Below are 26,343 nucleotides of genomic sequence, written 5' to 3'. Positions count from 1 at the left end.
CTCTTATCAAAAGAATCAGATGTCTTCGGGGGGCTCAGCTGATATCTTGTTTACATTATTTGTGTAGACAGACTTGTTTGATTACATAGGTGAGGAGGTTTAATGAAACTGGAGCTTTTTAGAAACGGTATCTTCACAGGTTTAGGGGGTGCAAAGCAAGCGTACGGCTCTCGGAAGTGAGTCTTGTGGAACTCTGGTGCCTCAAGTGTTACGGAACACCCATAAGAAGCGGAAAATGTTTGAATACATTCAAAATGTAAAATAAAAGTTTAAACGATAATAAAAGGCAATATTGTAACACAGAACGTAACTCAGTGGCTCTCAGAACAGAGCTTGAAAAGAGTCCAACGGTTGTTTAAGTGGGCATATTTTAAAAAAAAATATCTGGGCTCCCTGCGTGACAACGGGGAAATATTAAAAAAATAATGAAAATGCCAACCATATGAACCTATGAAACCTCTTTGCTCATAGAAAACTGTGAAAAGACATCCAATCACCTGAAGTAGAATAAAGGGGTTAAACTAAGTGTGTTGGCAGGTGAGTAACTTTGTTTTCCCTTGCCCAGGCATGGAGCCTAGGGGTGCACGTGCACCCTAACTCCTATGAAAATGTAACTCTCTGCTTGGCAAGACATGTTAAACTTGCTTGCCCGGCACGTAGGTCATCAGTTTGCTGGAAGGAGGGACTGCAAATTTTAGGAAGCTATTTGCCTCAGCATGTCACATTTCGTCCTTTCATTTACAACTTAATCCACACCAAAGAAATCTGTGCACAGTAGTTATTTAAAAACACCAACAATAGAAAAACTGGGCAAAATGTCCTAGGTAACCTTTGCTCTTGTTCCATTTCCAAAACTTTGACCTCTAGAACTCTTTGAAAGATCTATTCAGTGGTAGCACCCAAAAATATAAATGGACAAGTTACTTACCTTCGGTAATGCCTTATCTGGTGGAGATCTAATCTAGCCGCAGATTGCTTACCTCTGAAGCGTCAGGCTGGATCTGGAAGATTTTTGATAGCAGTACCCCTGCGCGGCAATAGGTGGATCGGTCGACTCCTCGTGATGTGGTAGGCGCCTAGTTCGTCATCGTTGTGATGTTTGCGTCATTTATATAGGAGCCACACTGGTGCATTGACGCCATTCACGACTTTCCACGCCAGAAGCACAGACCCCTGAAGTGACCGACTGTGGTGTTCCAAATAACAACTAAGGCCCTTAAGGGGAAACAGACCTGACACTAAACCAATCTGCAGTGCGGGAAAGATGGGTGGGTTGGTAAGAAATCTGCGGCTAAATTATGTCTCTACCAGCTAAAGCGTTACCAAAGGTAACTAACTTGTCCATCTGCTAGAGACATCTAGCTGCAGATTCCTTACCTTTGAACAGATACCCAAGCAATAACATTCCTGGAGGAGGGACTGCGGAAAGGTTTTAGACCAAGAAGTTCTGCAAGACAGAGCAGCCATATAGGCCCTCCCTTCGGATCGGAGAATCCAGGCAGTAGTGTCTGACAAAGTGTGTAGCTATGCCCATGTGGCTGCTTGGCAGATAGAAACCGGAACACCAAGCTGCAGAGTCTTTTGGTGGCTGCATTCACCCTGGTAGAATGGGCTCTAAGGCATTAAGGAGGTTGCTTCTTCACCAAGGCGTAGCATATTTTATACAAAGGATGACCCAGCGTGAAATGGTTCTCTTCTGAACTGCTTGCCCCTTCTTTTCTCCAGCGTACTCTATGAAGAGTTGATCGTCCACCCGGAATTCTTTTGTAAGATCATGGTAGAACGATAGTGCTCTTTTTGGGTTCAGACAGTGGAGAAGCTCTTCTTCCTTGGAAGGATGCAGAGGAGTATAGAAAGTGGGCAGAGTAACAGGTTGGGCAAGATGGAAAGGTGTTACTACCTTTGGCATAAAAGATGCCCAAGTGCGGAGCACTATGTCCAGAAAGACGATCAGGTAAGGAGGCTGTGATAACAGTGCCTGTAGTTCACTCACCCACCTGGCAGCAGTAATTGCCACTAAAAAGGCTATTTTAATATTGAGCAGTTGGAGGTGACAATTGTGCAGAGGTTCAAATGGTGCACACATCAAAAAGGTAAGGACCATATTAACCCCTCCCATGCTGGTGACGGAACCGTTCCGTCACGCCCCTCGAGTGGACTGTGGTGGTGACGGAACGGTTCCGTCACGGCCCGCTCGCCGTGCCTGTGCGTTCTATTGAGCGGGCGGGGCTATGGCGGAACCGTTCCGTCACAAGCACAGCTCACCCGAGGGGCGTGACAGAGCGCTTCTGTCACCAGCGTCGGAGTGCCGCGCGGCCCCCCCGCCCCTTAGCACTGCGGCAGAATAGCCGCCGCAGCGAAAGGGTTAAGGTCCCATTGGGTCAGAATAAAAGGCAAAGTGGGAAACATGGGTAAGTTCCTTCAAAAATCTTTCTATAAGAGTAGATTTGAAAAGAGACGGCTGATCCGGCAGGTGAAGAAAAGCAGACAGGGCCCAAAGGTAGCCCTTCAGAGTGCCCAGAGCAGAGACCTGCTGTGCCAAGGAGAGAATACAAAGGACATCTGACAAGGAAGCAGACAAAGGGTCAATAGAATTATCTGTACAGTATTTTACAAATACGTTGTCATCCGCAGGCCTACATCTCCTTGGTGGAGAGATGCCTGACTGCCAGAACAACCTCACAGACTTCAGCAGTAAGGTCAATAGCTGTCAACTGCTGCCGCTCAATCTTCATGCAACAAGACAGAGAGTGGACAGGTTCGGAGGAGGATCCTCCCCTGCTGTTGCGACAAAAGATCCTCCAGAAGAGGCAGCCTGACCAGAGGATCAATGGTCATCTGCAGAAGCTCGGGATACCAGACTCTCTGTGCCAATCCGGAGCCACAAGGATTACTTGTGCTCAGTCTCTCCTGCTCTTCTTGAGCACTCTGACCAGAAGTGGTATGGGTGGAAAGGCGTATAGAAGGTCTGTGCTCCACTCAAGATTAAAAGTATTGCCGAGCGAGAGCCGCCTTGGAAACTCCCAACTGCTGAGTTGAATAGATCTAACCAAGGCTCTCCCTACTGTTAAAAGAGACCATGCACCACTTCCAGATGGAGACGCCACTCGTGATCCGAAAGGCAGCAGTGGCGAAGTTCGTCCGCTCTGGCGTTCAGAGAACCGACCAGATGTTGAACCACCAGGGAAATTCCCTGGTGTTCCAGCCAAGTCCAAAGAGGCAGGGCCTCTTGACAAAGGGTCCACGACCCTGTTTGTTGCAGTACCACATGGCTGTAGTGTTGTCCGTGAACATTTTATCTAGCCTTCCTTTCAGGGATGGTAAAAAGGCTTTCAGTGCCAACCGGATCGCACCAAGCTCCAACAGGTTGCTATGGAGCTTTGCTTCTGCCGGACACCAGAGCCATCTGATCTCCTCTCCCAAATGGCCGCCCCATCCCAGAAGGGACACACTTGTCACTACTCCGAGATCTAGGTGGGAAAGGGAGACGGGTCTGCCTCTGACCCAATTGCAGTTTGTCAGCCATCACCTCAAGTCGTTTGCTGTGCCCTCTGAAATCTGTACTAGATTGGTGAGATTACCCTGATGCTGAGCCCATTGCAACTTCAGGTCCCACTGGCATGGTCTATGAGCAGGATGCAGATGGCCATGAGGCCCAACATCCTTAAAGTAATTCTCACCGAAATCCAGGATAGAGGCTGAAACATCAGTATCATAGCCTGAATATCCTGGACTTGCTGTCTGGGAGGATAGGCCCGAAACTGCACGGTGTCCAGAACCGCTCCGATGAAAGGGAGCTTCTGAGAGGGAGTCAGGTGTGACTTTGGCACGTTGATAGTGAACCCCAGCAAATGCAGGAGGTTCGCCGTAGTCTGGACTTGGGAGACGACTGCTCAGGATGAGCCAGCCTTCAACGACCAGTCATCAAGATAGGAGAAGACTGGAACCTCTGATCTCGTCAGATGTGCTGAAACAACAGTCATCATCTTGGTGAACACCCGAGGGGCACTCGTGAGGCCGAAGGGGACCATGACAAATAAAATGCTTCTGGACCACTGTAAACTGCAGGTAGAGACGATAGGCAGGAAGGACAGGAATGTGGAAATAGACATCCTGCAACACCAGCACCACCATCCAGTCTCCAGGGCCCAGAGCAGACAGGACCTGAGCAAGGAAGAGCATTGTGAACTTCTCCTTTTTGAGGAAGCAGTTGAAGGCACCAAGGTCTAGGATAGGACGAATGCCTCAGTCCTTCTTTGGAACCTGAAAATAGCAGGAATAGCAATCACAGCCTATTTCTGGCCAGAGACCCTCTCTATGGCTTCCTTGGCCAAGAGTCTTAACTTCCTCGCGGAGTAAGGCAGGGTGGTCCTTTGTCAGTCGATGTAATTTGGAGGCATGGAGGGAGGAGTAGTCTCGAAGGGGAGGGAGTAGCCCTCTGACTATTTGCAGGACCCACCTGTCCAAGGTGATCACTCAGCAGTGGTGGAGGCGATGGTGTATCCTGCCACCAACTGGGAAGGATCAGACTAGGGTGTTTTGTGGTTGAGCAGGGGGCTGTGACTTGACCTGACTTCTGGCCACCCGACCCAAGGAGTCAGGGCGAACTGCGTCCGCAGCCCCGCAGAGGTTGCTGGACTTGTGGGGTCCTCTGCCTGGAAAAGGGTTGGCATGGTTGAATGCCCCTTCCGTAGCCACAAAAGGGGTGAAAAGCAGACAGAGGCTGGAATGGCATAGAGAGGCCCAAGGACTTGGCCATAGCCCGCGAGTCCTTAAAGAGCTCAAGCGCTGTGTCCGCCTTGTCTCCAAAGAGACGGGTGCCATCAAAGGGTATGTCCATAAGATTAGCTTGGACATCCCCGGAAAAGCCAGACGTCATCAGCCAGGTGAAGCACCTAGTGGCCACCGCTGAGGAAAACACTCTGCCTAGAGAGTATCATATCTGAGCAACAACCTATGGCAAACTTAGCTGCATCTCTCCCATCTGTAATGACTTGGGAGAGGAGAGCTCGGTCTTCCTCTGAGACTCTGGGCAGCACTTGCGCAACCGTATCCCATAAACAATGGGAGTAATGGCTCAAGAGGTGTGCAATGTTTACGGACCGCAATACTAGGCTAGATGAAGAAAATATTTTCTTACCAAAGCTGTCCATCCTTTTGGATGCCCTATCCGGTGGTGCGGAAAGGAACGCGCTGTGGGAAGTGGATGTCTGGACCATAAAGGCCTTGTTGAGAGGCAGCAAGGGTTCTGAAGAGGAGATACCAGGCTACAGGACATCCATCAGGACGTTAGTCTTGCCTGCCTCCATAGGAAGATGCAGGTCCAAGACCTCCGCAGCCCTACGCACTACCATTGTGAATGAAGCTCCCTCAATAGCAAGGTTAGGTTCAGACAGCATGCCAGGATCTGGGGAGGAGTCCAGACCGCTGGCATCACCCATGTCCTCATACCAGTCCAGGTCTTGATTGGGTTGCAGGATTTCTAAGGGATCCTGCTGCCCCTTCCAGCCTTCATCATCCAAGCCTAACCCTTCAGAATAGGGCAGGTTGAACTGCATGGCTCCATGTCGTCTGGGTTGATGATGGGGGATGGGCGACCGACAAGCTCAACGTCAGGCCCGTCGCTGGGGCTGGTCACAGAGGTACGGATCTAAGAGGAGGCCATGTCTGGAACCGAAGGCGCAGAACCCCCAGGGTCTCCTTCAGCGGAACCAGCCAGGCCCGAAGGCGCACAGACAGGATTAGGCCGTCCAAATATGAAGCACATGGCGTAATAACCTTCTTTTCATTGGGCGGGTGTCGCTTCCGGCCCCGAAAAGGGAGGAAAACGCAGAGCCAACCCAGGCACCTGCTCTGAAAATGCGGGACATTGAACGCCCAGGCTCCTCAGTCTCTACCCGCGACGGACCGGGCGAAGTTGCAGTACGCTTTGACTTTTTATGCTTTTTATGGTGCTTCTTACCGGACCGAGAGGACTTTGAAGAGGAAGACTTCGACCCCCCCCTGGAGCGGGGCTTGGACTTTCCCCTCGACCAAGATGGGATCGATGAGGTGAGCTCCATGGAGGTGGGCCGCAATCAGCTTTATGGACCGCAACCTTAAAGCCTTTGGTGCCATGGTCTGACAATCGGAGCACGACTTTGTGTCGTGGTCGCACTCCAGGCACCAGAGACACACCAAATGGTGGTCCGTGACCGACATGGCGCGGCGATAGGCGCCACACGGCTTGAACCCCGAGATTTTTTTACTAGATATACCAAGCACACCAAAATGAATTGACAAAAAGTCCAATAAGTCGGCCAAAAAGTGACATGGGCTAGCTCTCAGACGGATCTGCTCTGGCTGGTGCGTAAAGAAAAGAACAAACTTCATCTCGCCGGGGTGGTGCCTATATCAACGACGCAGATGTCACAACGACTATGAACCCAACGTCTACTACCTCAAGCGGAGTCGACTGACGCCACCTATCGGCACGCGGGAGTACTGCTATCAAAAATCTTCTGGATCCAGCCTGACGCCTGGAAGTTTAAAGGAAAGGAATTTGTAGCTAGGTGTGGTGTTTACTGTGTACCTTTTTAGGAAGGGCAAACATCCGTACTAACAGGATGATTTCATTTCCCTCTTGTCCTAGATTTTTTTGAGGAATAGGATAAATCCTGAGGCTGCACAGGTCAGATGATGCTATAGGTATCTACTGCAGGGTCGCAGCACAGTCCACTCACAAAATAATAAGTAATTTAAATGCCAATAGGTCTAGCCTTTGAGACCTATTGGCTTTGGCAGCGATTTTCAGCCATGCTGATTAGCATGCACAGCTGTTGTTCAGCATGGCAGAAAATAATGTTAAAAAAAAGAAAATAACTATGACATAGCCTTTGCATCATTTTGTAGACACACATCAACAAGATGTGCATGCCTACCAAACGAGGCCAGCACTTTTTCCTTTTATTTAACAAAATCCGAGATTGATTAGTAAATAAAATGTGTAAAATCCGCTTTTGATATTTAAAAAAAACCAGGGTAGTGGGTTGGACAAGGCAACACAGAGGGTGGGAGAGAAGGATGGAGGTGGGGGAAGAAAAGGACAAGCGAGAGAGCATTGGTGTGGTACAAGAACAATGCAGGGTGGGGGATGGGAAAGCACACAGACAATGGAGAGTCCGCAGTGGCAGGGGACGTACACGGGCAGGCATGGGGAAGCATGTGGACAGCTGAGGAGGGGTAGGGAAGCAAGAACGGCAATGGAAGGTGGGCGGTTGGAAAGGAAATAAGAATGGTAACTCAGGAAGGGAGAAACACAGACAAGAAAAAGGTACATAAAATACACAAGAGCGGCGCCTGTAAAACATATACACTCTTGTAGAGTGCTTAACCAACAAGGAAAAAAGTAGTACCTGAAAAGGGAACAGTGGAATGACAAGTAATGAGTCCAAGCCCCAGGTGAGGGACAAACACCAGAAGAGGGAGGAAAGTCCACAGAATGTGATAAAAAAAAGCAAGTAAATCAGTGTGACCAAGCCAACAAATGATAAACAATGGAGAGGCTATGCCGCTGGCCGCGCGACGCGAAGGGGAGATAACGCGAGACAGCGTCTTAGTGACACATGCCTCGCGAGCAAAACGTCCTCAGCGCGACAGTCAGGGTGCCGCCCCCTTTAAGGGGTGGCCAATGCAGGGCGAGCATGGAAGGTGGTGGGCGGTCCTAGGGCCTTTATCTAGGCCAGCATGGTTCTTTCCTTCCTCTTTTCCGCCGCGTTTCGTCTTGCTACTCTGCGCTGTTCCGTCGGGGGATTCTCTGCTCGAGGTATGCGTGCTACAGGCCTCCCCCCGGCCCCGTCCCTGGGCAGGACCAGGTTGATAGGGCCCAGTGGCTTGTCCACGGGGGGGGTTGCGTAGTACCAAGACGGCCGGGTAGGGGTTAGCTTGGAGGGAGCGCGGGATTATTGCGGCGGGTAGAGCTCGTGGGATGGGGAGAGCATTGTAGGTTCGTGGGCCCGATTTGGGTGAGTGCCTAGCTTTAGTCCCGGGGCCGGGTCCGCGTGCATGCGAGGGCGTCGGGCGAGCGTTCGGACTGTTTTCGGTCCGGGAGGGCGGTGAGAGCGTGGATGGTGAGAGCAATTTTGTTTTGGCTGCCGGCGGCGCAGCTGCGGGTAGGCCCGATGCCTGGGACCCGGTGGGTGAGTGCGCGCGGGCAGGGTAGCTATGTGATGCATTGTGAATCTCCGCAGGTGCATTGTTTGCCGCGCTGGTTCCGTTCACCCGTTTTTCCTCTTCTGGCAATTTTAGGAGGATGGTTTCTGGCTCCTTGTCGTGAACAGCAATCCGCCTGTGCAATTGACTATGATGGGCAAGAGAGCTTTAGCCAATTAAGGGGTAGCATCGCTATGTGTTCTAGTGAGGTCGAGGGCATGGCGCGGAGTGCCCCTTAGCGTGGGCAGTGTTTACCTCCATTGTGGTTGGTTTTCTGGGAGAGAAGGTGGCCTAACAGTCATGGCGGTCGACCGCGGAGCTGAGGATCCGGGTTCGAGTCTCGGTAGACGCGCAACATTAAGTGATTAATTCTCCGTGCCTGTAAAGTGTGAAAGATTGTATTGCAGGAATAAATCACTTTGCTCTGACAGTAAAATCCTTTGAACTAAAGTTAGATCGTGTTCCTACTTTGAGACTGTTCCAAAACACATGTTTATGCTGGCTCTAGCAGCAAGCTTTGTATTAGATAATCTGACGATTAAAGTGCAGATGTATTGCAGCTTCCCTCACAGCGTTTATGTTGTCGGTGAGTCACACTGTACATTACGCATGACTGCGTACAAGTGAACTATGTCAAAGACACAGCGACATGTTTTTCTCATGGAAACTATTGAAGGTTTTAATTGATTCATGTGGCTTTCAGATCGAAGTCATCACTATGCAAGCAGTTTTTCGCTATTGCCTTCATTCCCACCAGAATTTCCCAAAATGTAGTTGGTTATAGATTCTAATAAGAATCCAATTCAAATGTAAGTTTATTTCGATTTGGAAGAAAGGTGAAACTCAAGAGAAACATCCGACCGGCTGGGGGGTTATGATGACTAACAGTCGGTGCTGGGCGCATGGGTGGCTCTTAATTGTGCAACTGGTTGTTGATATTTAGTCAAATGGAGTAAGGTTGCTAGATTGTAGAGTCGGATTTCGGGGACACGGAGACGTTACACGCATGCGGGGAAAGCCACGAGGTGCATCGAATTATTGTGCGTTTACGGGTACAAACAGGCGGGTGGGCAGAGCGAAGCGTACGTATTCTGTATTATGGCCGGGCAGTGTTGATTCGGGCAGGTGACGGGAGTGTCCATGCCGCCACGGTGTTTATGGGTCATGGCGTCCACATGTTTCCCCGGCGATGGCTGCGGGAGGATTCGGTTTTTCTCGGGTATGTGGCCCCATATGCGCTGAGCCAATTCCAACATGGCGGATATTTGCTATTGGGGTATGGTAAGGAATTGCGGATTGCAGTGGTGTTGTGAAAGTGTCCCGTCCGCTGTCGTATTAGGCGGCCACTTGCGTGATGCTTAGAACAACCAGTGTTCGTGGGTCGCCTATTGAAGGTCAGCGAACGATATCTCGTTCCCATTGTTTCCTGACGTGTCATTTCAATTTGAGGAGCTCTAATTTCAGAGAATGGGTCTTGAGTGGGGAATTCAGAAGCCCGTTCGCATTTGTTCAAAGTGTCCCCTCCTTGGGCGCTACGCTGCTGTGAGTAGGTCGCAATGGAACTATACAGGCTGTCTCTGCCGAACCCTGGCCGAAGTCCTCGGAGATGCAAGAAGTAGGCATTAAGATCTTTTAGCTCTCTCATCGTGGTTTCCTCGTTACACGGGGACGTTTTCATTGAAGCCACCTTGCTTTATAGTACGCGATGTAGTCCAGGAATAGGTTTCGGCTGCTTCAGGTTCAGCTCTTTCATTACGGGTCGGTGCTTTATGAAGCGTAAGCTGTTTCCCTTTAAGCACAGTAAACTCTGAACAAGGAAGGTGCTGGTTTATATGCACTTTTTCCAGGTTTACAAAGACGACATGGTCATTGGCTAGCTGATAGCCGTGCGCACGAGTGAAATTCACAAACATGACTTTGCACTGTTTTGGGAGGGCGGGTTTATGACGCGAGTTTGATAATGCGAGCCCCGGCCTTCCAAGCACATGAGGTCGCACGTGCGGTGCATTCTGGGATTTGCAGTTCTGTGGCTCGGAACGTACGCGCGAAATGTGAAGCACGGTGAGCCCGCGGTATGCGGCCCAACCAAGGACGCATCCCCAGCGAGGCGAGGCGCTTTATCGTTTACTATAGTCATGTACACCGGAATATCCTGCACAGACACGTAGCCTAGCGCTGCCATGATACAACCTGTGCTTAGAGTAGCGTGCGCCCGACTGGTAAAGTTGCTGCTTTGTTATTGCATCCAGCTATATAATACACGTAACATTACACCCACCACGCTCGCTTTTCACTAGCTGCGTGGGCGTCGGGAGCTTTCGATGCCATACTTGCGCGTTTCTCATCGGTTTTCATAGCTAGCTCCAAATACTGCAACTTCATTCTTGTGAAAATAATTCATTCAGCTTTAGAGTATGACGCCACCGCGATTTTATACCCAGATCAGTTCAAAGTCACTGAAGTTACCTGACCTTTTCCAGAGCTCGTTATAACTTCATTCGGGTGGGCTAACAATTTAGTCTCCATGGGCAGGACGTCACGCATGAGGGCCTGAGGCAGTTACTCATTGACCGCTATCCGGCACTGTTCAATCAGAATAGCGCCTCACCATGTAATGTCCTGGCAAAGTCGTCAGACAGCGCCGTGAACTATGCGGACCCGGGCATCATCCAGCAACTGCGGGCTACCGCCTGCCGCTGAGGAGGGCCGGGCTTGTCTTTATCTGAAATGGAAAGTACAGCTATCTGCTAGAGATGGGCTGATTTGACCACTACCGGGTGCGCAGCATCTCCAAGACAGTGCACTGCAGAGGGACAGCAGTGACTTGTATCTGTGCAGGGGCCTCTCGGATGAAGAGACGGGAATGGTGTCTAGCCTGTTGTCACCACTTCTATCCTCGTGTAACGTTACAGCGCTATGGCCCCCTTCACGTGGTTTGAACCAGGATGAGTCACAGGTAAAAGGCTTTTAGGAATAATGGCGCACAAACACAGTGGTGTAATTCCCCGGAGTTACTGTCAACTTCAGCACAGAGGAACTGGTCGACCCATTACAAGGGCAGCCATTTAGTGCAGGAAGCTTAGTCAGTTATAATTGTACAGTGAAGGGCAATTGATTCGAAAACAGCTACTGAACTTGTTCCATTAATAAAGCAATGTACGCAAAAGACTATCACACACTGAAGAAACATTTTATTAAAGGAATGTTTTATTACCAATTGCGTAACAAGTTTATTGCCCAGGGCCAGAGTAATAAAAGTGTGGGATGAAGATTATCACACACTGAAGGAACTTCTATTAAAAGAATGTTTATTGCCAACAGCGTAATAGGCTTATAATGCTCAGGGCTCGAGTAGGGGTGTCACGTGGGTTGGCCTCCCACCCAATTTTCTAGGAGCCCGATTACCGGAGCCACACATTCAGCCTTTGGCCTCCATAGGGCGAGATCGGAGCTCATTCAGAACGCTGCTCTGATTCATCACATCTAAGGGGTGAGCGAGGGTAGGCAATGAGACTTATGGAGTAAGCCATCTTTCGGGACAACACTTCCTGTCGTGACATCAGCGTCCCCGCACTGCAGTTGGGAGCCGGGCCATGAGGCTGGACCTGGGCGTCGCCTGGCCGGATGGCCGACGCTCCAGCGGATGCGGGTGCCAGGGGGGAGGGGACCCCTGCTTTCGCCCCCAACAATGACCCGGGGGAAGTGGTGTTAGGGTCACCTTAAGGATCACACTGCAACAAATGGCACTCTCAAACTACAAGAACACGCTGGGAATGCACTTCCATAGTCAGGGGGGGTGGGATGCTTCTATATCAATAGATCCCCCTTCAGATAATAGAGAGGGCATGCATTGGCTTGGAAGTACGCGGGCGCTGGGTCACATCTGCAGGGGCATAGTTATCATAGTTAAGGAGAATAGCGGGGTGTCTAGTTTAGCCTTATGAAGAGTTAGTACACGCAAAGTGGGCGAAGATGCGCAGCAATCGCGGACAAGTCAGAGTGTTACGAAGGATGCACGTACCCCTAGGTTCCCATATGACCATAAAATAGTTCCATTGACAAGAAAATGTAGAGAAAATACATGGAGGCATGGGACAGGGTTGGCCCATGTCCTACTCCAGAATAGCACGATTGGCAGTAGTGGTGGGGACAGGGCTTCTAATGAATGTTTTCTTCTGCTCTATATGCAGGACCGGCGCTGGAGAACCGCTCTACCCACAAGGGAAGACCACATGCTAGCAACAGGATAAGGGTTGTAAAACACGTGGGGCAGTTTGACAGGATCAGGGACCCATCCCCTCCTCAGTTGCCATCCAGTTCCAGATGTGGGGTGCACAGCTTACACACATGACAGTGATACGCGGGCAGTCACCGGGTGGGAAATATTAGGTAGCCCCTGGGCAAGAGTGTGACGTTCCTACCTGAAGAATATGAGTAGGTCAGGCGGTAGGGCCAAGAACTGGATCAAGCTGGTTACTGTTCTTGCAGGGTTGATCCGAAATTCCAAGGTGGGTACCGACCTGAGTTCATGTGCAGACACTGGGTCTGCAGTTAGTGCAGCGAGAATAGATTTGCCAACGGTTGTGTAATAAACAGACGAGGGGTTGATTTATGACAAAAGTAGCAAACAGGGAGCAAAACCATGTTGCTAGGTAGTGAAAAGCGTATATATCTTGTCTTTTAAAGACTTCAATCTAGGGTTCGCTTTGCCTTAGGAGTGGGGCTATCTACTTGCCCCTGCTGTACACTTGCTGCGGTATTGCTTTCATCACTTATTGTAGAACAGAGGCGTAGTGAACGCATGAAAAATCCTTTTCTGCATTAAGGTACACCAGTCACAATTCGAAAGGAGTATACCTGAGGTTGTTAATACTAGTAACATACAGAGTTGCAGTGTTTAGCTTGGTGATAACAGCCGTTCTATGTTAACTTAATGCCTGCACCAGGCCTGGCCGGGGCCGCGAGTGGGGCATTATTGATCCCGGTTTCGTGCAGGGAACAAGATTGGGGGGCAGGGTTTCTATTATTCCTGTAATATGAGATGACCATTGTGGCCCATGCCTTTAACATTCTGGCACCTAATGGAGCTGTCGAATTAAGGTAAGGGATTGTAACTAACGATGTGTATATGACAATTCAGGCTAGCTTATGTGTCTTTCTAACTAAGAGAACCATTACTGGCAACGTCACAAATCTGCTGTGTTTTAATTAACAGTTCCATCATTCAGTCGGAGCGAGTTTAGGTATACTCGGAGAATGCATCCATTTGTGAAGAGTGAGCTCTGGCGGTACATGCATGGCCCTGTGTACGTTACGTAACAGATTATTAGTTAATATATCTGGTTGTACTAGCAGGGCACAGACAGGCGCAATATCAGCCAATGAGTTGCCCCCTAGGGTGGCCAGGGCCCGGTTAGGGAGCCCGAGTAACAAAGGGCATCGCCTGTTAGAGGGGTTGGTAATGAATTCCAATGGCACGCTACGAAGGGGCTCAGGTAGGGGGGGCAAGAGTTTTGACTGCTCAATTCAATCCACCAAGGTAATCACTGGTGTTGGCAGCCTATAATTAATACACAATTAGACCGTTCCGCTGGGACCAGAGCGTGACAATTAAAAAGGGGTTTGTCCCTCCCGTGCCCGGGCTTTATTAACTCTGGCGTGGCTTGACACAGTCGTATCACTCGCAAGCCTGAATAATTATCAGTGCTGGCTTATGCGTTCACGGCGCGCGATTTTACTTCTTCCCAACGATGCTTTATTTATCACTATACAACTGTTATGCCGTCTAGGTGGGTGGACATAACAAGGGTATTGACCATCGCTTAGTTAAAAGGGGCCTTAGTTGCTGAAACAATCGAAGCACGCATAATCACGAAATACGTTAAAACAGGAAAGCACCCCCATTTGGTGGGGCGTTCGTACGTCTCCAGACTCGAACAATGGGCGTCACACAGGAAATGGGAGTTGGCCTTTGCAAAGACACGGATAATATGGATGGGCTCACCGGGATGAGATGGGGTCAGCTGAAGCGCAGGCTGGGGCAGGGCGTGGCAGCCTGGGGGGGACCTCCCAACATGCTAGTGATACACTTGGGTGGTAATGACCTGGTAACCATGGGGAGGCGAGCCTTAGTGGAGGCCATGCTGCGGGAGTGCACGGCGATAACAAACGAGCTGGGGATCACTGAATTGGTATGGTCAGAGATTGTTCCGCGCGGACATGGATGGGAGCACGGCCACCCCTTGCTGAGAAGGGTGAACAGGGCTATGCAAAATGCATGGAGAAGAGGGGCCTGGGGTTTATTAGGCACGCACTAATACAGGAAAGGACTGTTGGGGACTACGAAAGGGATGGGGTTCACTTGTCCGGGATTGGTATGGATGTTTTTCTCCTTGACTTACAGGAAGCTCTGGCAGCAGCAGGGTGCCTATGATCTGAGGGTGCTAGGTATAAAGGTGGCTAGGTGGTGGGGGGCTCTGTCATCGACGGGGGCCTCCTCCAGAGCTGTGGCGGAGTACAGGGCGATCTGGAAGCAGATGGACAGTAAGGGTACCTCTGCGGCAGAAGGAAACAGCAATACCTCTGCCTGGCACGGTAGGGGTGCCCGAGCCAAGAACCTGGAGCCGAGGGGGTTCCAGGAAACAACGTCGGCGCCCCGTTAGTCCTTCGGGCGGTCGGGGGGCCTAAACCGACCGGGGGTGTGCCTCATCGCTCCGCCCTGACAGGGGGGGCGGGAGTAAACGAGAACTATTAAAGTATTGCACCGTCAAGAGCATCGACTTACCGTGCAAAGTGGCTAATTAGGCAGGCGGGTCAGCGAGGGGCTGCCGTCTTGGATCGCCCGTAAGATGACCCACCTATCTGCTGTTGTATGCAAATAAACCTGCACCACCGTTTTCCCACATTTATGTCTCATGAGTCTTGGTTGTGTATGTAGTGGGTGCAAGTGGAGCGAGCGATGGCGGTGTGGGCACTATGCCGCTGGCCGCGCGACGCGAAGGGGAGATAACGCGAGACAGCGTCTTAGTGACACATGCCTCGCGAGCAAAACGTCCTCAGCGCGACAGTCAGGGTGCCGCCCCCTTTAAGGGGTGGCCAATGCAGGGCGAGCATGGAAGGTGGTGGGCGGTCCTAGGGCCTTTATCTAGGCCAGCATGGTTCTTTCCTTCCTCTTTTCCGCCGCGTTTCGTCTTGCTACTCTGCGCTGTTCCCACCCTGGCCCAGACCCAGCGGCAGAGCAGCAGGTTGGTATGAACAATTAATGGTCTGTTTTGTGTTGCAGGCGGAGTCACAGGGCGATCTGGAAGCAGATGGACAGTAAGGGTACCTCTGCGGCAGAAGGAAACATCAATACCTCTGCCTGGCACGGTAGGGGTGCCCGAGCCAAGAACCTGGAGCCGAGGGGGTTCCAGGAAACAACGTCGGCGCCCCGTTAGTCCTTCGGGCGGTCGGGGGGCCTAAACCGACCGGGGGTGTGCCTCATCGCTCCGCCCTGACAGGGGGGGCGGGAGTAAACGAGAACTATTAAAGTATTGCACCGTCAAGAGCATCGACTTACCGTGCAAAGTGGCTAATTAGGCAGGCGGGTCAGCGAGGGGCTGCCGTCTTGGATCGCCCGTAAGATGACCCACCTATCTGCTGTTGTATGCAAATAAACCTGCACCACCGTTTTCCCACATTTATGTCTCATGAGTCTTCTTGGTTGTGTATGTAGTGGGTGCAAGTGGAGCGAGCGATGGCGGTGTGGGCACTATAAGCCGACCATAAGCTAGCAGATTTCAACAGACAGCACATGCACTGTCTGACGCGAAACCTAAAAACAACAGGGTAAGACACCAACATGACTCAAGACTCATGACTCATAGGAGCAAAGATAAACGCATAGGGTTCTTTAGCTTCATTACACGTACATTTGATACATTTTCTAGCATAATGTATTGAGTTCTATTCTGACGCAAAAATAGCAATACTCTTCTCCTTTTACCTGCATTCTACCCAGGAAAACAAGGCCATAACATCTCATTAACTCACGTTATTTCTCATTAACTCACGTTATTTCTCAGAACTTGGAACTGAAGCTGGAAAACTTCCCAGGGTGCGTCATGGACCAGAAGTTGCGTCTGTTTTGTAGCTTCTGAAAGGCATTGAGACGTCTCCTCCTTTCTTGCTTCAACTTTTTAGCCTTTTTCACCTGAAGTAGGAGTCATATTAGAGCACTCATTAGAACAAAGGCTCGAAACGTGTTTAACAGTTCCCTCTTGTATTAGGTACCCAAGAATGACCTGACACACATTCAATACAGTAAGGATATGACGCACCATTCTGTACGGCAACATAGCTAATTGACAATGTTAATGCTTCCAACAACAGAAGCACAGGAATTTGTTTCTAAACTCAAACTTTCATTTAATTATACATTCTTTGAAAATGCTCGATTGTGGCGATTCCTGAACCAGTTTAACCACCTTGCAACCGCATTTTTAATTTTTATTTTTGACTTTCTTGTACAAATAAAAAGTACATCCAGGGGACATGGAGAAGAAAGCATAATACATCTTGCAGTTTCCCCACGTACCAAAATACGATATCACAATAATATTTATATTAACATGGAGAGGTGCCCCTTGGTTGACCCAACACGTAAGCAGCTGAATACTACGTCTTACACAGACTTAATCAGAGCTCAAGATCTGATATTTACCAGAATGTAGTCCGACTCCATAAATTCTATCTTAACAATAAAGGCAACCTGCATGTTTTGGAAAGCAATAGTCTTAAATGTAAAGCTCATGGCCCCAGGAAGATTAGGCAGAACAAGGTAGATTGCTGTATGGCACAGCTCCTTGCACACTGCGTTTTAACTACTATCTTTTTCATTGCAGCAACTTTAATTTAGGACACGGGCACTCGAATACTCATCTCAGTAGGCACACAACATTCCCATTAACAGATTCTTTAGGATTAGAAGCAAACTCATTCCAATTAAAAGGCATTGTTCTCGTAGGGATGGTGCATTGCTTACCCATCTGAATGCAGCACACAATCTCTACTTAACCTTCAAAACCTATTTAGCGACGTACAAATCTGGGAAATGTCCAACCCAGCTTGAAATCCTACACTGATCACTGATTACATAGTTACTCCTGCCTTACGCCTCTACAACCAACAAACCAACCAAGAGAATGAGTGCTGTCACTGAAACAGTGAAAAAGTAAACTGATCAATAATGCAACATTAGTCCAGACGCCACAGTTAAGTCAAATTCAGAAAGTAAACGAGTATAACGTCTAATCTATTGGCTATCCTGATGTGCAAGCTCAGGCAGGTTTATACCTAGTAACCTAATGCGGCAACACAAGAGATCTATTCCGGGCAGACTACAGGGAGCAATTTACCCCAAAATGACCGCTTTATTGAAATATGCTGAGCAACCCATGCCTCACTTTGACCTGTGTGGCTGAAAGTTCACACCTCTCAGCAACATTCATATTTCAAGAGGTAGACATCAACAACTATCTTTAAGTGTCATTCTTACCTTCCCGCTGTCAAACTCCTCATCCCATTCATCGATTACAGTTTGGTCTTTGGAATCCCTAAAGTCCTGGATGGCGTCCTGACTTATGGCAGACACTGCCCCGTCCCAAGTCAGCACTGTAGGTCAGAGAAATACAACAGTACATAAATAACTGGTGAATGAGCATATTCTATACAGAGGCCTTCTGTGAAGAGGACGTGGGACAGTCCTAGAAATTAACAGAAACGATCGTCAATGCCACACTGTTCGTAAAAGGCGTGGGCAGCAGCATGTTAAAAATGTTACTGTAAGAGGATTCCTTCCATGCAGAGTTAGTACATAAGAACTAGCAAAGCAGAATCAATCGGAGTGCACTATCACAGTCCACATCCTAGTAAGCAGATATAACAACTGTCCTACCCGCACAGAAGAGTGTCTTTTTTATTTAAATGATTATTTAGGTTAGTATTCAGCAGGTTTACAAAGTCCTACAACCATAGATGCTCCAAGTGAAGAGAAAGGAAGTGTCAAAAACAGAAGGATTACTCAGACATGTATCATCATAATCACAGTCGCGCAGTGATCAGAAGAATAAGTTACTTACCTTCGTTAGAGCTCTTTCTGGTGGATTCTCTACTATGTAACTGCAGATTCCTCACCTTAGAATGCTCCCCAATCACTAGACTGGATTCGGAACCTTTCAAGCGATGCTCTTGCTCACCACTCGGTGGCACTATGTGCCTCCACACGAACTCTAACAACCTGGAAGTGTCAAGAGTGGAGCATGCAAGCATCACGCATGCACGCTGACATCAGTTTCCGCTTCTAAGGCCTCATTCTGCGCCCTTAGCAGCGGACCGTGAATGGTTGTTTTTACCAGTGTGCAGGTTCTAACTTGGAACATTATTTAATGTAAAATAGGCCACTTAAGAGAACAGGGAGATGGGAGCGCACTAAATCTTCGGCTAGAGTATCTACCAGTGTTACCAAAAGTAAGTAACTTGTTTCTGATTTATCTTTTTAACTGCTGATTCCTCACCTAAAAATATTATACCAAAGCAGTACCTCCCCAAAGTGGAGGATCTGTGGAGTGAGGTCAGACCAAAAACTCTTGCAGAACCTAAGGGGTAAAATGTCATACACGCCGGACCTGACTGTCAAGGCAGTATTGCTTCGTGAATGGTGCAGGCTGGCAGATGTCAACAACAGGCAATACACGTGCCAACACAGTGGTAGCTGCCTTGGGCGAAGTGGAATGGACCTTCTGTGGGCCGCTTCTTGGCCAGGCTGTAGCAGAACTTGATGGAGAGGACATTCAACCTCGATAGTATACCCTTCTGCATAAAGTTCAATTTCTTCACCTGGGAGAATCCCACAAAAAGCTGATTGTCCAAACAAAGTGTTCCTTGGTACGATCAACATGAAAGCTAAACGCCCAATTTAGGTCCAGCAACTGTAGCCTCTCCTCTTTCAAGCAATAAGTGGGACAAAGAACGCAGGATTACCAGATGTGAAAAAGTGTCACAACTTTAGACATGAACACTGCCTGAGTCCTCAACACCAACTTGCCTAGGGTAAAAAGTGGTGTACGGCGGTTACACTGAGTGCCTTTAATTCACTCATGCGACAAGACGGTGTGATCATAATGAGGAGGACGGTGTTTGAAGTCAGGAGACGCAATGATCAACTATGCTGCGGCTTGAATGGTGTTCACATGAGAAAAGTTCAAACCAAATTAAAGTCCCACTTTGCCATTACAAATGTTTTGAGAGTAAACCGGTTTCAAACCTTTTAGAAACCTCATCATAACAGGTGATTTAAACAGGGACAGTTGGTCCAGCAAAAGTAGAAAGGCCAAAAGGGCCCACAAATAACCTTACATAGAGATCACTGAAAGGCTTTGGTGGGCCAGCAACAAAACAAAGAAAAGAACATCCAATAGCTTGGCTTGTGAAAGCCCACACTAGGCAATAAATCTCTCCCCACACCCAGCATAAGCTGACTTTTCTTTTTTTTTGCAGTTTTATATTGTGCAAACCAGACCCAAAGGCATTGGAGCACTAGTTACTTTACACAAGGTCACATTTTCTTTAGGCATGAGGAGATTAGGCGAATTGCCAAGAATGATGGGATGTTGATCTGACGCAGAGATACAAACCTAGTTCCCCAGTTTTAAAGTTGGCAGGGCTGGGCGTAACACCATATCATCTAACACTCTTTGGAAGGGTGTCTGGCAGCCAGAATGATGTCCACCTCTTCAAGCAGCAGATCAAAGGCAGTCAACTGCCACCCACCAAACTCCACAAATGGAGGTTTAAATTGTGCAGGTTCAGGTGCAGGACACTACCCTGCTGTTGTGACAGATAGTGCTCCGGAAACAGAAGCCTGATCAGAGGACGGTTACTCATGTCCTGAAGTTACGGGTACCACTCTTTCCTGGCCAGATCTGGACCACTAGGATAACTTGGGCCCTGTTGCTCCTAATTAAAAAAAAAATTGGGACACGAAAGACAGGGGTGGGAAGGCGTACAGGGATCCAGCGTCATATTCCAGACGGAATGCATTTTCTATTGAACGTTCTTGTGAAATCTCCAATGCAAAAAACCTTTGATACTACATGTTTGATGGTGGAGAAAAAGATCTAGCCAGGGTTCTCCCCGCTGTTGGAAGATGCCCTGCGCCACCTCAGGATGTGGAACTATTCGAGATCTGCCAGATGGCATCTACTTAGCTAGTCTGCTCTGGCATTCAAGGATCCTGCCAAGTGGTCCATGACCAGGAAAATGCCCTGATGCTCCAACCAACTCCAGAGGCACAGAGCTTCCGGACAATGAATCCAGGTTCCTACTCAGCCCTACTTGTTCCAATACAACATGGCAGTGGTGTTGTTTGTAAGAAACTGCACCAGTCTTTGCTTTGTTGAACTGCAGGAAAACCTTCATTGCCAGAAAGGCTTATAACTTTAACAGCCTGATGTGGAGCTGGGCTTCAATCGAAGGCTATATACCTCTGATCTCCACTTCCTCCAGATGAGCTTCCCTTCCTCCAGCTAACTTCCCCAACCCAGTAGTGATGCCTCCGTAAGCTCTGGGTGTGGAAGGGAAAGGGGCCTGCTGCAGGAACAATTGCATTCAAGTAGCCACCACTGCAAATCGTGAGCAGTCTCTTCCGAAATCTGGTTGACAACTGATAGATTTCTTAGGTGCTGGGTCCACTGGAACTTCAGTTTCCATTGCAGAAACGTCTGCATGTGCCATAGGGTGTGGTTGACCAAGAAGATGCAAGAAAGAAGAGGCCAAGAAGTAGGGGTAGGAGGAACTTGCAGAGTTTCACTCTGCAGAATTCTGCAAACGGGCAGATATAGGCACTATGCGCTGCCTGTGCTCTGATTTTGCACCAGGAGCTCGTTCAGTGCTGAAAGATCAGCACAAATGGAACCACGAGATGCGCCAGAGGGCACTGCTTCTTGAGGTAATTTTGCTGCCAGTCTAGTAGATTTTCTACTCTAGCAGCAGCTTTCTGACAGCGAAGGATCGTGACCGCCTGGATTGGAGAAATTGCGCTAGGTGCCATCCCAACGACCTAATATATCATACTAGGGGATGGCAAATATCGCTCACCAACTTACAGTTAGTGAGACGCGCATGACAAAAAACTCCACCATGCGGTAGTTGAAGGCATTTGGCTGGAACCCTGTATTATAATCCTAAGGCGGAGTAGCCAAAAGTTTGCCAAATCTGCCAGTGGTTCGGATTTTATCACCCAGCCCTACCAAGAAGACACAAATGTCCTGGACTCGTGGCAGAGGGAAGACCCTGAAATGCATTGAGTCTGGGACAACTCAAAGGAATGGCAGCCTCCGCAAAGAAGTCAAGTGCAACTTCGGCTTGGTTGAGAACCCCAACAATGTGAAGACGTTTGCAGACATTTGAAGCTGGTCTATGATTGACTATGGAGAGCCTGCCTTCAACAGCCAGTCATTTAGGAAAGGGAAAACTGGCACCTCCAACATCCAAAGATGTGTGGCAACCACTGCCATCGCTTTTGTGAACCACCAAGCTTTGGTCAAAGGCCAAAGGGAAGCACTGCCAACAGACTCCTTCTGGTCGACCTTAAACCATAGATAACATCTCTGGGACTACAGGATGGGTATATGAAAAAAAGCATCCTGCAGATCCAAAGACCCCAACCAGTCGTCCAAGTCTAGGGCAACCAAGATCTAGGCCAGTGTGAGCATCTTAAATTTGTCCTTTCGAAGGCCCAATAAAGGCCAGAGGGCTCTGTTCTTTTTAGACACACAGAAATAACAAGATTAACAACCCTCTCCTCTTTCAAAGCCCGGAACATGTTCCTCTTTGTAGCAACTTGGGAGAGCAACACTAGCATATTTTTTTAAAAGAATGGAGAAGTGTTCCTCAGAAAGTTTGGGGTGGTGGTGGTGGTGTGGGGTCTCTCTCTCGAGGAAATTTGGCGGGGCAAAAACGAAAGTCTAGGGCATAGCTATGCTTAAGGATTTGTATTATCACCTGTCGGATGTGATGGATCCCCATACTGGGAGAAAATATCTCCATGGGATGGGAAAGTGCCACTAAGGGCAAACTAAAGCAGCTTGGTGGCTGGTGCTGCAGGGGAAGAGGACCAGTGACCCTGCTAGCCTCCACATTGCTGCCAACCCCATGTCCCAGATCTCGAAAGGACTGGGGCGACTATTGCTGCTGAGGTTGGGCAACTGTCACAGTTTATATGCCAGCTCACTGGAGTAGCCTCTGAATTTTCTCAATTAATGTGGGACCTCCTTGGCAGGAGATAAGAAAACAAGTTACTTACCTGTAACTTCAGTTATCCAGTATTGGTATCTTTCATAGATTCACATGCCTGAATCATTCCCCGTCGTCGAGGCGGGAGTCCCACGGTAAATAAAAAAGCAGTGCCAAAAGCACTTTGCAGTAGTAGGCCCTAGAAAAAGGCCTGAGGCCTATATTATAGTAGCCTATCTACCTCATTATGCTAAAAGACCCAAAGTCTTTGCTCCAACCAATCAGCTCACAGCACCCTCTAGAACCTTCCCTGCAGAGCCAGCTCTCCTCAGATTTTCGTAGCACAAGTGGGAACAAGTATCCCAAACTTAGAGAACTGACTCTCCGGGGAGGAGGGTGGGTGCATGTGAATCTATGAAAGATACCAATACTGGATAACTGAAGTTACAGGTAAGTAACTTGTTTTCTTATCCAGTATTGGGGTATCTTTCATAGATTCACATGCCTGAATCAGAATAGCAAGCAGTAAGCCAGGCAAAGTCGGTTGCGGATGGTGGGAGACTTATTGCAGTGCACCCCCATGAATGTATCGTCAACAACCAACAAACGCCTAGAGATTGATCTATTAATAAATCATGTTCAAGTTCAAACATTGAAAGTATGCATTTTCTTTCTGGAAAGAAAACCTAAGCATCATACAAAGATTACATCATATGTTAACATATGTCTGCATATTTAAAAACAATCTAATGAATTGCATGTACTTTATATGAAATAAGTGAACATCAGTACCTGAACATACTCCTTATGGAAACAGGTGGCGTAAAACAGCTTGGCCCACTGCCGCATCACCCTGATTTGCTGATTGCAGGCAGTAATGTCTTGTAAACGTGTGGACATTCTTCCATGTCACAGCACGGCAAATGTTCTCAAGCGTCACTCCTGCAAACAAAGCCGCAGACGCTGCTACAGCTCTTGTGGAGTGAGATCGAACAGATCTTGTCAATGGTCGATTAGCCTTGACGTGGCAGAATTGAATCGCGGATGCGATCCATCTTGAAATTGTGGCTTTAGTGACCGCTTTCCCCAATGTAGTCTGGCCATAAGCTACAAACAGTTGATCTGATTTTCTCAAAGTCTTGGTTCTCTGAAGATAGAATTTTAAGCATCGTTTGATGTCCAAAGAATGCAATGTCTTTTCAGCTGGGGTTGACGGGTTTGGAAAGAAAACTTTCAGCTTGACAGGTTCATTTAGATGAAACTGGGAAGGCACTTTCGGTATGAACGTTGGATTCGTTCGTAAAGTGACATAGTCCTGGGAGAAATGTAAAAAGGGCTCCTTTATAGTGAAAGCTTGAATTTCTCCCACTCTTCTTGCGGAAGTTAGCGCCAATAATAAAGCAATCTTCCATGTCAAGAACTTTAGGTCGGCTCTATGGATAGGCTCGAACGGATGCTTCATCAGTTGTGATAGAACCGTGTTGAGCTCCGGACTAGAAAGCGGAGCACGATATTTCTTTTCTATTCTGGGTAACACAGCAGGCACAGATGCAGGGTTTTTCATTATCTTTATGCCTTCCTTCCAAATAAACTCAATCATGGGAATGGCTCTAGATATCTTTCTTGTTTCCTCTTTAAAGTCATGGAGAAAACACTCCGTTTGCTCCACTGTAACCGGGAGCTTAAACCTGGTTGATGCCCTCTGCATCAGGTTGTGAAAACCACCTACATCTTCAGGCGGTGAATCTGAAGGTTGTGGAGTTGGAGGGGACGGCATGGGTATAACATTCATCCCATGGGTCTGATGAAGGTATGTTAGGCAACTCTCCATCTTCTACCTCCTCTTCTGATGACGTATCTTCCATGTCACAGCACGGCAAATGTTCTCAAGCGTCACTCCTGCAAACAAAGCCGCAGACGCTGCTACAGCTCTTGTGGAGTGAGATCGAACAGATCTTGTCAATGGTCGATTAGCCTTGACGTGGCAGAATTGAATCGCGGATGCGATCCATCTTGAAATTGTGGCTTTAGTGACCGCTTTCCCCAATGTAGTCTGGCCATAAGCTACAAACAGTTGATCTGATTTTCTCAAAGTCTTGGTTCTCTGAAGATAGAATTTTAAGCATCGTTTGATGTCCAAAGAATGCAATGTCTTTTCAGCTGGGGTTGACGGGTTTGGAAAGAAAACTTTCAGCTTGACAGGTTCATTTAGATGAAACTGGGAAGGCACTTTCGGTATGAACGTTGGATTCGTTCGTAAAGTGACATAGTCCTGGGAGAAATGTAAAAAGGGCTCCTTTATAGTGAAAGCTTGAATTTCTCCCACTCTTCTTGCGGAAGTTAGCGCCAATAATAAAGCAATCTTCCATGTCAAGAACTTTAGGTCGGCTCTATGGATAGGCTCGAACGGATGCTTCATCAGTTGTGATAGAACCGTGTTGAGCTCCCATTCCGGTGGTGAGGGCTTGACTGGGGGATAAGCCTGGAACAGACCCCTCATAAATTGCTTGATTAGCGATGAAGAGCAGAGTGACTGAGAGTTGGTCATCTTTCTGTACCCGGATAAGGCCGCTAAGTGGACCTTTATTGATGAAAAAGAAAGGCCAGATTGCGCTAAATGTAACAAATAGGGCAATATCTTTTCTGCCGGTGCCTCTATAGGGTGTAAAGCACTAGAGATGCACCATGCGCAAAAACGCTTCCACTTGAGACGATAAGTTTTTAATGTACTCTGGGCTCTTGCCTGCTCTAAAATGTCCCGGCATTCCTGAGGAATTTGAAGATGCTCGAATTCTAAGAAGTTAGGAGCCATGCGTGCAATTTCAGTGATTGAGGATCTGGGTGAAGCACCTGGCCCTCGTTTCGTGACAGTAACCCCGGAGTTACACGCAGTTTGATCGGTGGTTCCTGTGAAAGTAGCATGAGTTCCTGAAACCAGTACTGGCGAGGCCACTTGGGAGCAATGAGGAGAAGGCGACAACTCGCCACTTTCATTTTGCGCACCACTCGTGGAATCAGAGGGATCGGAGGAAAAGCGTATGCATAGGTCCCTGACCATCGCATCGAAAGGGCATTCCCCCTTGACCCCTGTTGAGGAAATCTGCTGGCGTAGTACCGATATTTCTTGTTCTGTTGGGTCGCAAATAGGTCCAACCTGGGTTTGCCCCATCTCTGAAACACATAGTTCAACTGGCCGTTGTCCAGTTCCCACTCGTGGCAATCTGACAATGTTCTGCTCAGTTTGTCTGCCAAAGTGTTGTAGAGGCCTCTGACGTGCTCCACTTTGAGGGTTATGTTGTGAACTGTTAACCATTTCCATAACTCTTGGGCTTGTTTGGATAGCGTTGCCGATCTCGTTCCTCCCTGCTTGTTGATATAAAACATGCTTGTGGTGTTGTCCGTTCTGACTAGAACCGAGGATCCCACTATCCTGGGGAGGAACGCTTGAAGAGACAGACAAATGGCTTTCAACTCTAGGCTGTTGATGTGGCATTTCTTGTGTTGCTGAGACCATTTTCCCTGCACTTGCAGTTCCTGGAGATGACCACCCCAACCCTCCATGGACGCATCCGTTGTCAGAATAAAATCCGGAGGATTCTGCAAGAATGAAAGCCCCTGTTCCAGATTGCTGATCTGAGACCACCATTGGAGTGCATGCACCATCCTGTTGGTGATTGTGATGGTGTCCTCGAATGAACCTGTCGCTTGATGCCATTGACAGTTTAGCTCCTCTTGCAGTGGTCGCATCTTTAGACGCGCCAATGGAATGAGGTTGATGGCTGAAGAACACATCCCCAGAAGTGATGCAAATAGGCGAACTGAAAGTGACCTTCTTCTTGCCGGTTTTCTGGCCAACGCCTGCAGACGGAGTTGTCTCTCTCG

General features: G+C 48.5%; 1 protein-coding gene across 2 annotated transcripts in view; it reads right to left on the bottom strand.

Annotated features, from left to right (window-relative positions):
- Nucleotides 1-14,214: 14,214 nt before the first annotated feature.
- Nucleotides 14,215-26,343, bottom strand: part of USP36 (ubiquitin specific peptidase 36) — a 726,079-nt gene continuing 713,950 nt past the window's right edge. For both annotated transcript variants that reach the window (XM_086931077.1, XM_086931078.1), the window contains exons 19-20: nucleotides 17,726-17,841; nucleotides 14,215-16,381 (exon numbers count right to left, since the gene is read on the bottom strand). In XM_086931077.1, the coding sequence (XP_086787203.1) occupies nucleotides 16,250-16,381; nucleotides 17,726-17,841 (248 nt within the window). In that variant the 3' untranslated portion in view covers nucleotides 14,215-16,249. The remainder of the gene's footprint in view (nucleotides 16,382-17,725; nucleotides 17,842-26,343) is intronic.

This window comes from Lissotriton vulgaris, chromosome 7 (genome assembly GCF_964263255.1).
Source record: "Lissotriton vulgaris chromosome 7, aLisVul1.2, whole genome shotgun sequence".
In the NCBI taxonomy this organism is placed as follows: domain Eukaryota; kingdom Metazoa; phylum Chordata; class Amphibia; order Caudata; family Salamandridae; genus Lissotriton; species Lissotriton vulgaris.
Note: the sequence above shows the minus strand (reverse complement) of the source record. Positions and strands in the feature narration are given on the sequence as shown.